At 36.0% G+C, this 14,103-nt stretch overlaps 2 protein-coding genes across 2 annotated transcripts in view; one reads left to right on the top strand and one right to left on the bottom strand.

Moving 5' to 3' along the window:
• KCNH7 (potassium voltage-gated channel subfamily H member 7) overlaps positions 1–14,103 on the bottom strand; it is a 526,390-nt gene that overhangs the window by 237,725 nt on the left and 274,562 nt on the right. The gene's annotated exons all lie outside the window — the stretch shown is intronic.
• Positions 8,205–8,795, top strand: LOC129646371 (dynein light chain 1, cytoplasmic-like). The gene has a single exon (XM_055572410.1). The coding sequence runs from the start codon at positions 8,268–8,270 to the stop codon at positions 8,529–8,531; it is 264 nt and encodes an 87-aa protein (XP_055428385.1). The 5' UTR covers positions 8,205–8,267; the 3' UTR covers positions 8,532–8,795.

Below are 14,103 nucleotides of genomic sequence, written 5' to 3'. Positions count from 1 at the left end.
TACCAACAGTTAAATATATATACCTTAAAATAAAATCTCAATGAGTTTTTGATTCTTCTTTCATTGACATGAAAATGGAGGAATGGCAAACACATTCATACATGAGAATTTACACACTTAGGCAGAGAGAGTTGTGTTTTACACTAGGCATTTTTTTTCAAATTTGATTCAGGAAGAAGGCACATATTTTCCCACATTATGCCTGTTGGCCTCCTTCTCTCTTTAAGAATTTAATAAATTTATGTTGTTCATGATTGATGAACAAGAAAGACAGTGAGAAGAAGAGATGGACATTCTATAAAACCCACTTTTGGGCTCAAAAATGGATTGTTCATTGGCCTCAACATTTTTTAAAAATATATTTTTCATTGAGATAATAAGCACTGATTTATAAACCATGGCCATTCTGCTGTACTGTTCCCACTCAATCCTATGGATTCACGACCTTTTAGGTCGTGAGCTTTCCCAGATCTATTTTGTCCCCCAGACCTCTCTCAGACACCCACATGAATAACAGACTGCCTCTTCCACACACGCTTTCTAAACAATATATCCAAAGCTGAACTATTTGTTCTCTTGTCTAATTTCTTCCTCTTACTGTACTTCCTATTCTTACAATAGGTGCCTTTATTTGTCCAGTGTCTAAAACAGAAGCAGGGCAGTTACTCTGGGAGCATTCCTCTTCTTCACCTTCACCTCACCTCAAATCTTAATGAATTTTTTATTTTACTTTCTCTAAATTCTTCATAGCATCCTTTCTTTTTTTCAAGCTATTACTTGAGATATTGTTGCTTCAGCAAAAGGGAAAATCACATCAACTTGACCTGTCAAGCAGGAAAGGAGTCCCTCTCCTTATTTTTTTATACTAAGAGCTGGGTTTCAAGATCAGTATAACATAACTGAGTGTTGATGAACAGCTAAAAATATTGTTTTTACCTATCTATCTTAAAAAATAGTAGTACATAAGGGAAAACAACCTCAAATATGTAGTATTTTTTTTCACGTTAGTCCTAAAATATCATCAATTTATTATCAATGTTTTTATAAGCTGCCATAGAGGTTCCTGATTAATTCTTTTTTTCCTATCAGGAAATAGAAAAGTATCTAATTTTACATGAAACTGAAATGAGAATTGCAAAGAGGAAATGCCTACCAAAAGCTTCATTTTCTTGGGAGAAGTTGAAAGTGTGTAAATATGCCAATCTCTCCTCATCCTGTGTGGTTGAAATGAATGAAACTCAACACATTCACATACCTAAATTATTACTAGTTTCTTGGGCTGAGCTCAGAAAGAAAGCTAAAGCAGCATTAATTACTGTCATGGACTACATGATAGGCTAGAGTTCACCTTTATAGAAGCAGATTAATTTTGCTTTTCAATTTAGTCTGCTCTATAGCTATGACAAGATAAATCATTTCAGAGAGGGTTTGTTAAATCTGATTAGGATTCTTGTTTTAGCAGCTATCAAACTTATAATTGGAGAAGGCAATGGCACCCCACTCCAGTACTCATGCCTGGAAAATCCCACGGATGGAGGAGCCTGGAAGGCTACAGTCCATGGGGTCGCTAAGAGTTAGACACAACTGAGCGACTTCCCTTTCACTTTTCACTTTCATGCACTGGAGAAGGAAATGGCAACCCACTCCAGGGTTCTTGCCTGGAGAATCCCAGGGATGGGGGAGCCTGGTGGGCTGCCATCTCTGGGGTCACACAGAGTCAGACACGACTGAAGTGACTTAGCAGCAGCAGCAGTAAACAGATGCCAAAAAAGTAACAACTAAAAATCTATGGCAAAGGAATACAGAATGCATTTTTATTCTTCAGATCCCCAGAAAAATGCAAAACCCTCACTCTTTTGAAAGAATTTCCTTGTTGTGATTTCTAGGTGCCTAGAAGGTGACAGATATGAGTACTAAAATCCTGCTTTCATTTGAATTCCACATCATTTCTCTAATGGATAATATTCTAAATGTCTAAAGACATTCTGGTTGTTTCAAATCTCAGTTTTCAGCTTTGACCTTTTTCCCTTGTAAGCTTGCACCATTCCTCTTACCTGGATAATTTACTTTCCTCATTATTAAAAGAGACCCTTAACAAAGTCAGTGAGAAAAATTCCACAGAAATCTAGGGTTCCACTTACAGCTTACACACACCTAGCATTTAGGATAATGACTCAAGATTTACTCCAACTTACCAAAACTTTTTGTATTGCTCTGTTAATATATTAGGTGGGCACAGTAAACACCTTTTTAGCAAATTGCTTGCATGGTAGTTTTTCTTTATTTCAGTTATGCTAAAAAGATTAATATTCTGTTCTGGAAAGATTTTATTAGCAATGGCTGACTACACAGTAGAGGGTCCCTTTCCGTATAAATAAATCCCTCACTACCTTTAAAACCTATTGTTAAAGATTTTTTTTCCCTCTGACTCATGAATATTTTTTTTTTCAGATCTTTTTTGGCTGCTCCGAGGTAATAGGCTTGAGTGTATGGCATGGGTGAGGTGAAGTGAAAGAAAGCTGTAACAATGTACAAATCTTCAGTGAGAAATGCAGTTTAGGATTTCAAAAGTAAAAGCCAAGCTTAAAAAAAAAAAAGACCAAACTGAGTTAAAAACTGTTGTGTTAATTAAAATCCTCATTGAATTAACTGAGAGCAAATTAAAACTTGATTAATTTTTAAGTATTCACTTAATTACAAGGTGGCATTTACTGTTATCATTTTTTAAATTATTTTTTCAGCTCAGTGTTTTAAATTCTAAATTCCATTCAGTTCATCCAAGAGACAGATGTACTAGATGATATGAACAGTTAATAGAAGCAATACAAATGACTTTTAAGTATGAAAAATGTTCCACCTCACTATTATCATATCAATGTAAGTTTGAGCAGATGATCATTTTCTGACCATCATTATAACCAAAATAAATACACAGTGCTATTGAGGATTGCAGGCTCATACACCCGAGAATAAATTGTTAAAAAAAATCTTCCTGAGAAGCAGATAAGATAACCTTTAATGTTCATATATTTTGATTCAGTAATTCACCTAGATATCTATCTTATTAAAATAATCAGAACCTTAAACAATAGATGTGACTAAATATATCTAGTAAATATTAATTTTAATAGAAAAAACTGATAGCCTGATACTACTAAAATTGATAGTTTTCAATTTTGTTCAAACAAATAATGTTCAAACACTAATACAAAAAGTTGTTAAAACATGAATATATAATGACCTCAAATTTTAAATACAAACATATACGTATTAGATATAAGACTAAAAGTGAAACTAACAAACAATAATTACTATAAACAGTAATTATTTGTGGGTGATGAGATTACAAATTATGTTTCCTTCATGTTTTTATTTGCCTACAACACATTTATTTTACAACTGGGAAAATAAACATTTTTTAAAAATTAATAGAAAAATAGTATACATGATCTTATTTGCAAAGCAGAAATGGAGATGAAGAGAACAAATATACAGATACCAAGTGGGGAAGAGGAGTGGGAGGAATTGGGAGACTGGGACTGACAGAGATACACTATTGATATTATGTATAAAATAAATAACTAACAAGAACATGCTGTTTAACACAGTGAACTCTACTTAGTGTACTGTGGTTACTTGAATGGGAAGGGAGTCTAAAAGGGAGGAGACACATGTATATGTATGGCTGATTCATTTTCCTATACAGTAGAAACTAATAACATTGTAAAACAACTATACTCCAATAAAAATTAATTTTAAAAAATGGTTTGTATATTATCAGGAAGGAAGTTGACTGCATAGCTGCTAAATTTTGAGTGAAAATGAGTTTGGAATAAGAGAAAAAGCCTTGAATTATACCTAGTTTTTAATTTGCATCAAATAGACATTAATGAAAAATAATATATGGTGTGTGATATTGTCGTTATTAACAATATTTCAACACCCTTAATTATATACTGAAGTTGAATGAAAATTCTAAATACACTGTAGTTTATTCAAATAATTTCCCAAACTTATAATGGTTAATATTTTATATTTCACATATCTTGGATTAAAAAAAAAATAACGTTTTAAAATACTAGACTTCACACACACACACACAAACACTGATCTCCTTCCAGTCTAACAAATTCAGCCAGCTTGATAATATGAATATAATTACAAAAGTTCTGAAAATATAGACTGTGCTGCCTTACGAGGTTTCTTAATTTATAAAAATCTGACTCCTTTAGCTGTTTCTAAACCTAACAAATATTCCATACTTATATTTCTTAGGTTCATTCTGCTATGTTAGATCCCAAATCGAGTTAGTATAGGGGGTTGGCTTGACTTGGGTGTTTACAAAAAGAACCATATTACAAAGACAGAATGTGACTTCTGTTTATTGACCACATCTATACACAGGGAACAAAAAGGAATAGCCCAGCCCTGGGGACTCCACTTCTGCACTGAAGAGGTAGAGATTCTGTGTGAAGGGTTGATGGTGTGATTAGCTGTGGAGAAATAAGCAGCTGGCTGAATTCGGTACTCTCAAGTCCAAAGGAAACTTGTTTTAATAGTGTTAAAGTTTGTACTACAGGCTATAACCAGGGCACTACTAGTGTGAGCTGCAGCTGGGCATAAGGTGGCCACAGTTCTGTGCTGAGTCGAATTCAGTTCACTCTCATTTTCTAAGTTAGTGCAATTTCCCATTCTTCCCCGCACACAAGTGGGGGACTTTTTGGAGCTACTGAAATTCTTCTTTTTTTATTCAGCAATAAGAGGAAGGTATATTTTGAGATGTCAAATTTTGACCAGTGAATTCCTATTCATACCCTGACTTTAGTCAAAGAGGCCTGCCTACAGTTCACTGAAAAATTCATGCATTCTCTGATTGCCTTTGATCACACCATTAAATCTACTAGAAATTCCTTATCATTGGACCCTCCCCACATGTGTTGATGCAGCTCTTTCCGAGTAACACATGTTAATCAACCTCTGAAGTTATAAACATTTTATTTACCTCACACCACTGGCCATTTCACTTGGTATTTTCCATGATAGCTTCTGACTTGTAAGTGACTATAAGGTTTTATACTGCTATTCCAATGTTCCCCAGCCAGACAGACTGAACTATTATTAGTTTTCTGAAAAGAAGGTGTTCTTACTCTAACTTCTGGACCTTTACAAGTATGATTCTCCTTGCTCATATCATTGTTCTGCTCTGATTCAGTTTAATCATGGCTCAACCGCATGCTAGTGCATACATGTACACACACACACACACACACACACACAGAGTTATGCACAGAGTCTTCAAATTTCAGCAAGGACACTTTTTCCAAGAAGACAATTCCTTTTTCCCACCTGGGAGTTGGTTGGGTACTCTTCCTACATGAACCGAAGTATCCTTTGCACTCCCTATTGTGGATCCTTGCAATTGTGAACTTCATTATCTTAAGTAAAGTCCCAGAAAACATGAATAAATGAATGACTAAATGAATGGACTCCTCAAATAGTATATAACTTTTCTTGCATGTAGGTCATCTATATTGAATATTGAAGTTGTGGAGACTAGGGAATGTATCCTTTATTTATTTATTTGAGTTCTCTCACTCATCACTTCACAAATAACAGATTCTCAAAACTTACAGAATTTTTTTGAGAACTAGATAGGATTTTTCTGTATGTTGTTGACCTCATATGAAGTCATAGAACTCTTCTCTAGAAGTGTCCTTAGAGATCACTTAGCCCAACCTTTTCATTGATATTTCTTTTGGATTTCGCTGTGAGGGTATTTTAGGTATTTTGGCCCAGAGGCAAGATGAGTTAGTTAAGGGAGAAAGTGCTAGGAGTGCATAAATGAAGTTAAGGCAAACTTTTTATTGCTTCTTCCTCCTTTTGAAGGGACATTAGGCAGAAAGGAAAGGAAAGGGAGAGGAGAATTGAGGAGTGAAATAGCCAAAACTGAAAGAGATGTGAATCCAAGGACGAGTCTGGAAGAATCAAGGGTTCAAGTGAGTGGAGGTTGAGAAAGAGGTGATATAGCTTCCTTCATAAGACAATGGAGGCTTCCCTGGGCTGGGGACAAATCAGATAGAAAGTTAGAGTTTGGAAGAGTCTGAATGCAAACCTAATTCCGTCTAGTTCAGGCTTAAAGCAGACCATCCCCAGGAGCATGGAGATTCTACACTCTCCTTAAGAGAATGGACAGGTGGGGGGGGATTGGGGGTACTGGGGAAAAGAGGGAGAGGGTTGGGGATTATTACACTCACTGTGTGTCTCTTTCTCTCACCAGAATTTTGTAGAAGAAAGACAGGTTAAACTGAACATCCAAATGAACTTGGAAAGGAAAACAGGAACATATCATCCGAAAGTTGAAAACAGGGTCAAGAGAGTGCATGGGGCTTCCCTGGTGGCTCAAATGGTAAAGAGTCTGACTGCAATGTAAGAGAGCTGGTTTCGATCCTTGGTTCGGGAAGATCCCCTAGAGAAGGAAATGGCAAGCCACTCCAGTATCTTTGCCAGGAGAATTCCATGGACAGAGGGGCCTGGAAGGCTACAATCCACGGGGTTGCAAAAAGTGTAATATCATAGAGAAGCATTGTTCTTAACTACTGGAAAAGTACACGGTAACAATATAACTTGAGTGGTTACAGTGTCCAGGCAAGGAGCCTCAGTTGATTGCTTAGGAGGACATTTATGTTTTTATTGTATGAATCAATAAATACATACAGGTCCTTTAGGGACAGCTAAATGAGTTCTTTTTCCCACTTAGATCTGTCTATCCACATCGTCTTCAAGAAACACTACCTCTGTGGAGTTCTGTTCTCCCAAAGCCTCGGATGCTGGGAGATCAGCTGAAGTCACTAAAATTGCCCTTGAGCCAAAAATAAAAGTAGTTACAGAATTGTTTTTATATGTGTATTTCTGGAAACAACAGATTCCTAATTTTATTAACTTACATGTGACCCACAATTTATTAAAATATCTTTCAATTTCCTAGTCCCAGTTTGCTGATAATATCATGCAAACAAAGACCAGTGATTTGGCAATTTTTATTTTCATTTATCTTGTCATTGACAAGGTATTGGTATAATAATTGGGCTAATATTCTGAAAATTATTGATGTGCTTTCTCTTTTGCTTTTCTGAGTATGAGACCTCCACTTTGCTTGCCAAAAGGTAAGGAGTGAGAAATGTGGTAAGAATTAGGATTTGCTGGGGCTTCTCCGGTGGTTCAGTGGTAAAGAATCCACCTGCTAATGCAGGAGACATGGGTTTGATTCTTGGTCTGGGAAGATCCTACATTCTGTGAGACAAGTTCATGTGCCACAACTATTGAGCCTGTACTCTAGACCCTGGAAGCCATAACTGCTGAGCCCATGTGTCATAACCCCTGAATCCTGTGCATTCTAAAGCCTGTGCTCCGCAACAAGAGAAGTTGCCACAATGAGAAGCTGGTGCACCACAACTAGGGAGTAGCCCCCAGTTCGCCACAACTAGAGAAGAGCCCACACAACAACGAAGACCCAGCACAGCCAAAAATTAATAAATTTTTAAAAAAGAATTAGGATTTGTCATAGAAGGCATTAAAAGACATGCAAAAAATAAGACTGTTATGTGAGACAACAGATTTGAAATCCAGGTTCACTAAAAGCATAGAAATGGCCAAAATGGGAAGGTGTGTCAGACAACTGAAGCATAGGAGGACTTCAGAGCCTACTCAGATCCTACATGATCCTGTAGGAATCATGAAAAGAAACCACACTAGTTTTTATCAGTGAGGAGTACAGAATAAGATAGTAAAATTAATGACCCTGAGGTTTTAACTTTTCAAGTCATCTTCAGTCCCATTTGGCAGGGATGCAAATTTGAGAACCAAGGAGCCTACCACAAGGCTCACTGTGATGGCACTGGAGAGATAAGATCTTGAGCTCCACAGGCCTGACCCATTATCTAAGAGTTCCAGCAGGGTAATCTGTAATCAAGTGAACAAGAGACCTAGCCTGCGACATGAGATGGCATCACACCTCTAGACTTTGACTGTTGCTCTCTGATACAAGGTTCTGTAAGATATACTCTGCTCTCTGATACTTTGACACCATTCTCGGGTGGAAGTGAGCTAATAATAATGAGCTAAGAGACAGGAGATATTAAGAATGTTTTCCTTGACAATAAGATGCGCCAAGGCTTCGGTTGCGACGCCCTCTCTACTCAGGTGTGAGCCTCGCCAGCCCCTCCCCCAGGAGACCGTTGCAGTCGGCCAGCCCCTGCTCCTTGGTAACCATGTGTGACCGAAAGGCTGAGATCAAGAACGCCGATATGTCGAAGGAGATGCAACAGGACTCGGTGGAGTGTGCTACTCAGGCATTGGAGAGATATAATATAGAGAAGGACATTGCGGCCCATGTCAAGAAGGATTTCGACAAGAAGTACAACCCCACCTGGCACTGCATCTTGGGGAGGAACTTCGGTAGTTATGTGACACGTGAAACCAAACACTTCATCTACTTGGCCCAAGTGGCCATTCTCCTGTTCAAATCTGGTTGAAAGCGTGCACTGTGCCACACACCCAGTGATCCATCCAAAAACAAGGACTGCAGCCTAAATTCCAAATACCAGGGACTGAAGCCTTCAGCCTTGCCTAAGGGAACACCTCCACCTTTGAACCTTTATTGTGTTTTGTAGAGGGCATTCTCTGTACTAGTTTGTGGTTATAAAGCAATTAGCAAAACAGCTTACATTTGTATTTATTTTCTATTCCATACCTCCCTGCCTCATGTTTTTTATCTTCAAAATCCATTCCTTTAAAGAAATAAATCTGTTGGAGAAATGTGTGCTAATAACCATTTGTTCAAATAATATAAAGTTGAAGATGGCCTATTATTTGATCTTGGGTAGGTTGGTGGGGGTGATGCCTTGAAGTTTCTGTGGGATGTAACAGACTAGCCTGTTCAACACATTTGAGTTTCATTCTTGCCCATCCTGTTCCTGTTGTGCATGGAAGAATACTACTCAGAAGTGTGTCTGGAGAAATGCATGGCAGAGAAACTACTGGATTAACTCTTACTCCTACTCTGATAAACACATTACTTAAGTGCTTCTTTGGGATAACTGCTATAGAGTGTTCTGGGCCTTAGGCCTCAAAGATGATGAATGTGAAGTAGAACTCCTTTAAGCTTTCTATGGCTGCAAAATGTAAATAAGCTGGAGAGAAAGTTGGGCTATTGAGACATTTGTTGGGCTTTAGACATTTGCCCTCCCCTGCCTTGGCCAAAACATACTCTAAAGATTAAAGGTGGTCTTAAAGGGAAAAAGCTCTTGAACAGCGGCCCTCCATGTGATTTTAGTAAAGTTTTCAGGAATTTTTTTTTTTTTTTTAAAGAATGTTTTCCTTGACAATAAACTATTTAAGGGCTTCCCTGGTGGCTCAGTGGTAAAGAATCCGCCTGCAATGCAGGAGACGAGGGTTTGATCCCTGGGTCGGGAGGATTCCCTGGAGAAGGAAATGGCAGCCTACTCTTGTCTTCTTGCTGGGAAATCCCATGGACAGAGGAGCTTGGAGGGCGACATTCCATGGGGTCGCAAAAGAGTTGGAAATGACTTAGTAACTAAACAACAACAGCAACAAAAACAAACATTATTTAAAGGGACTAATTGAAACTGCAGAGTTGAAAAAGAAAAGAATTGAATGGATCAGGCATCAAATTAATATTCTAAAGCTGTGGTATGCCTGAGGTTAAGGGAAAAGATAGTGTTAGTAATGGGAGAAAAAAAGAGTTGTATTGTCTTTGCCCATTTAAGCATAGTGTAAGTTAAACCTTTTTTACACAGTTCATGGGGTTCTCATGGCTAGTATACTGGAGTGGTTTGCCATTCCCTCTTCCAGTGGACCATTTTCTGTCAGAACTTTCCACTATGACCCGTTCTCCTTGGGTAGCTCTACATGGCATGGCTCATAGCTTCATTGAGTTACATATACCAATTCAATGGACATGAATTTGGGCAAACTCCTGGAAAGGACAGAATTTCACTTTCATTTTTGGCATTATGGCATATTAGATAATTCAAAAAATTCTGGGTACAAAGTATCTAGGAATGTTGGATAAAATGTAGCAAACCTTCATTTTAGACTCAGAACTAAGCTTCCAAGAGAGGAAGGGGAATAACCAGGAATCAAGAGTGAAAAGTTAAGCTAAAATCCAGAATGAAAGCTGATGTAGACATCCTGGATGCTTTGGAAAGGTTTCACAATCTTAATGACTAAGTATTAATGGTTCTATAAGCTTAGGGCAGAAAGCACCATGCAAAGAAGGATCCATGAAAGACTAGACTCCTGGTGAAAGATGAACTCAAGAACAAGTGAATTCATCTATCTTGAGCTGAGCTTGAGTGGAAAAATGTGTCCTCCTGACAATCCATTATTATTAGCTTATATTCACATGGGTTTAAAGTTCAAATCCATACTCTGTAGATGGTTTTAGAGGCCCTAAATTAAAAATTATACTCAGTGATTGGTATTCATTGATTCATATTGTAACAGGACGCTGGCAGAAGGAAATAGAATGTCTCAAGGATCCCAGAGATAAGCCCTGCCAAACATGAACCCAAAGTACACAATTACAAAATACATGAGGAAGAATCAGCAACATGTTCAATTAAAATAAGACCTGCAAATACAACAAATAATTTAGTTATTGAATGTAACAGCAAATTTGGAAAATGTAACAGTGGCCACAGGACTGGAAAAGGTCAGTTTTCATTCCAATCCCAAAGAAAAACAATGGCAAAGAATGCTCAAACTACCACACATATATTTAAAATGCTTAGAGAAAAATAGGGTGAAACATGGGACAGAACAATGTCTTCTTCAAAGACAGTCATAAATTTAAAAAGAAGTTATACGATAAATACATATTAGGGATGTAATGTACAACAAGGTTAATATAATTGATGCTGCTCTATACTGTGTATGAAAGTTGTTAAGAGAGTAAATTCTAAGAGTTCTCATCATAAGGAAATTTTTTTTCATTTTCTTTTATTTTGTATCTGAATGACATGATGGATGTTTACTAAACTTATTATGGTACTCATTGCATGATGTATGTAAGTCAAATTATTATGCTGAACATCTTAAACTTAAACAGTGTTTTATGTAAATTATCTCATGAAAACTGGAAGAAAATAATAACAAAGAAATAAAGAATATTAATAAATTAAAATTTAAAATTCAATTGAAGGCTTAAATAACAGGTTTACCAGATACCAGCTAAAGGGATAGCTAATAAATAAATATTACGTTTTTAAAGAAGTATGCAGAATTTATCACAGAGGCACAAGATGAAAAATATGACAGAGTGCTTAAGGGATCTGAAAGAGTGAATGAGAATCTAATTGGGCTTCTGATAAAAAATTCTATATAATGAAAAAAGGTAAAAGAGGAAAAAAAAACATGTTTTGTAGAATAAAAAAGCACGGATCTTCAGATTGAGGGAAGCTACTAAATCTTAATCAAGCAAATAAAGAGGACTACATAGTTAGATATAAAACATCATGGTGAAACTACAGAACACTAAATAGAACAAGTATTTCAAAAGCAGCCTGAATGAAAGGCAGACTTTTCTCCAAAGGACAATAATTAGAGTGACTGTAAACATCTCAAGAGCATCATTAATAATTAGCAGACATTGGACTAGTTCTATGTACTAAGAGAAAATGCTGTCAAGTAGAATTTTACTCAAGGGAAAAATATACTTAAGTCAAAACAGCACTAATAATTTGCTATCGAATTTTCATTTTTTTCAGTGAATGAAAAAAGTGCTAAAGCACTAAAATTTTTCAGTTACTTAAAATTATTTCAGAGAAAAGACATGAAGCTCAAAAGGTATTGGGGGGAAAATGGTTAAAATTTAAGGTGATCCAAACAATCACTGATGGTATAAAACAGTAACAACTATTGATTTTAATGGTAAAAAAATTGAGATGGAAAAATATACTAGATAAAAATAACATAGAGGAGAGGATAGAATCATTGTAGATAAGTACACATATTAAACATTTGAAAGTCCACCACTGAAAAACAGAAATATAGCATTTAAATTTTATGATCGAGAGGAAGAGAAGTAGGAACTGAATAATCGCTACACCAAAAGAAAGTTTTCCAAAAAAGGCATTAAAAAAAAGCAGAATATATAGAGTGCAGGGGAACAGAAAGTCTTCCATGTTTCTAGTGTGAATCTAAATCAGCACAAAAATTCTGAAGCACAACCAGCAATATTTTAAAGATTAAGTATTAATCACTTCCTGGAAGCACAATTCTACCCCAAGGTATGTAGACTAGAATAATACCTCTTAAGCTATCTATGATTTAAAACAACTTTTACAATGTGTAATCCACTGCAGAACAATAATTTTGCAAGAATGCAAAATCATATGATGTGGCAGCAATGTCAAATTGCTGTAAAGTTTTCACTTGCTTGCTCTCAGTGCTTGTACTACCTCACCAGAGATAATTCATTGATACTGACCCACACTATATTTTGAAGAGCATTGCTCTATACAAAGTCTTAAACACATCCGTAGGGAGAAATATATCACAGTAATCAATGTAGCACTGCTTGTAATAGCAAAACAAAACAATATAGCTAAATGTTCCCCAAAGAATGGATAAATTGCAGAATATTCATACATCTAATAATATTTAGTGATGTGAATGAATGATCTAGAAGTAAAGGTATCAGAGTAGATAAATATTAAAGATAACACAATGCTGAGTATAAAAAAGCAATTTGAAGAATTCATCTCATATGATATAGTGTTTTGTAATATAAAATGATGTCATGGTTTCTTGAGGAATATATATTTTTAGGGAGGTATAAAGACATGCATAGGAGTGATAAGCACCAAATTCAGGATAGTTACTACTTCTGGATGGTGGGAAAGAAAGAAAACACTACTGGAGAGTGTTCATGAACTCTATTTGTACTTTTGTACTTTAGCTGAGCAGAAGTTTCAAGTGTGTTCATTATACCACTCACATATTTTTGTATGTTTGAAGCATTTCATAATTTAAAATGGAAGAAGATACATTGATAAAAATATTTCTTACATTGAGAGTAAAAATTACCATCATGTAGCTTAAATGTTAGCAATCATTCAGATCTGCCATTCTTTAACATACCTGAAGAGTTTTGTTTTCAGTTTGCATGCTAAGTCACTTCAGTTGTGTTTGACTCTTTGCAACCCTATGGACCATAGCCCTCCAGGCTTCTCTGTCCATGGAATTTTACAGGCAAGAATATTGGAGTGGGTTGCCATTTCCTACTCCAGGGATCTTCCCAACCCAGGGATTTTTCACATTTAAAAAGAAACTCAAATTGTATTCAGTTAATATCTCAAGCTAGTATAATTGTAATACCTATAGTTTCTGGGCACTTATACTCTGTGTTGAGTCCTACCTTTACACACAGCAAGTTTTTCTAGGTACTAGTGTGCAAGAAGACTGGAGTACATCAGAGGAGATTTTTATAGGAAGATTCTAATAACAAAGTAAAGTGCTATGCCTCCCACACTGGGATTCAAGCTTAATTAATATACACTTTTCATTTTCTTATTCAGCACTTATAAACATTGCCTACAAACATGGTAATTGTAAATAAATAGGCAATTGTTTTACTCTGTTGACTGTTTATATAAAAGACATTAAAAATATATCACTCAAGGGACTCAGTTAATAACTTAACACTAGTTAGGATTTGCCTTATTGGTCAGGATGACTTGTGAATTCTTTGTTCAATTCTCCTGAGACTTAAAATGTATAGGAAGATTCCCAAATGTTAGGTGATGAGGCAAAGTCACAATCTTATCCTTAAGAATCATATTATCTCTGTACACACAGGAAGTATTATGTATCAACTGTTACTCTTAATTATATTTACTAATATTTATGCAGGACTCTTAATCCAGAGCAATTGAGTCATTTTATTTATTGATAAGGTAATAAAACAATGAGGTTATTAAACTTTCCCATTGCTATCCAGTATTCTCATTCTTTTTAAAAGACTGTGATCAGCAAAAAGTCCTAGCTCTGAGAGAATGTTTAGGAATGTAATTATAATTATAA

This window comes from Bubalus kerabau, chromosome 3, assembly GCF_029407905.1.
Source record: "Bubalus kerabau isolate K-KA32 ecotype Philippines breed swamp buffalo chromosome 3, PCC_UOA_SB_1v2, whole genome shotgun sequence".
Taxonomy (NCBI): domain Eukaryota; kingdom Metazoa; phylum Chordata; class Mammalia; order Artiodactyla; family Bovidae; genus Bubalus; species Bubalus kerabau.
This window is presented reverse-complemented; position numbering and strand designations above follow the sequence as displayed.

Bases quoted from the DNA above. Each gene is read 5' to 3' on its own strand.
- LOC129646371 (XM_055572410.1), top strand. From the start codon at position 8,268: ATGTGTGACCGAAAGGCTGAGATCAAGAACGCCGATATGTCGAAGGAG.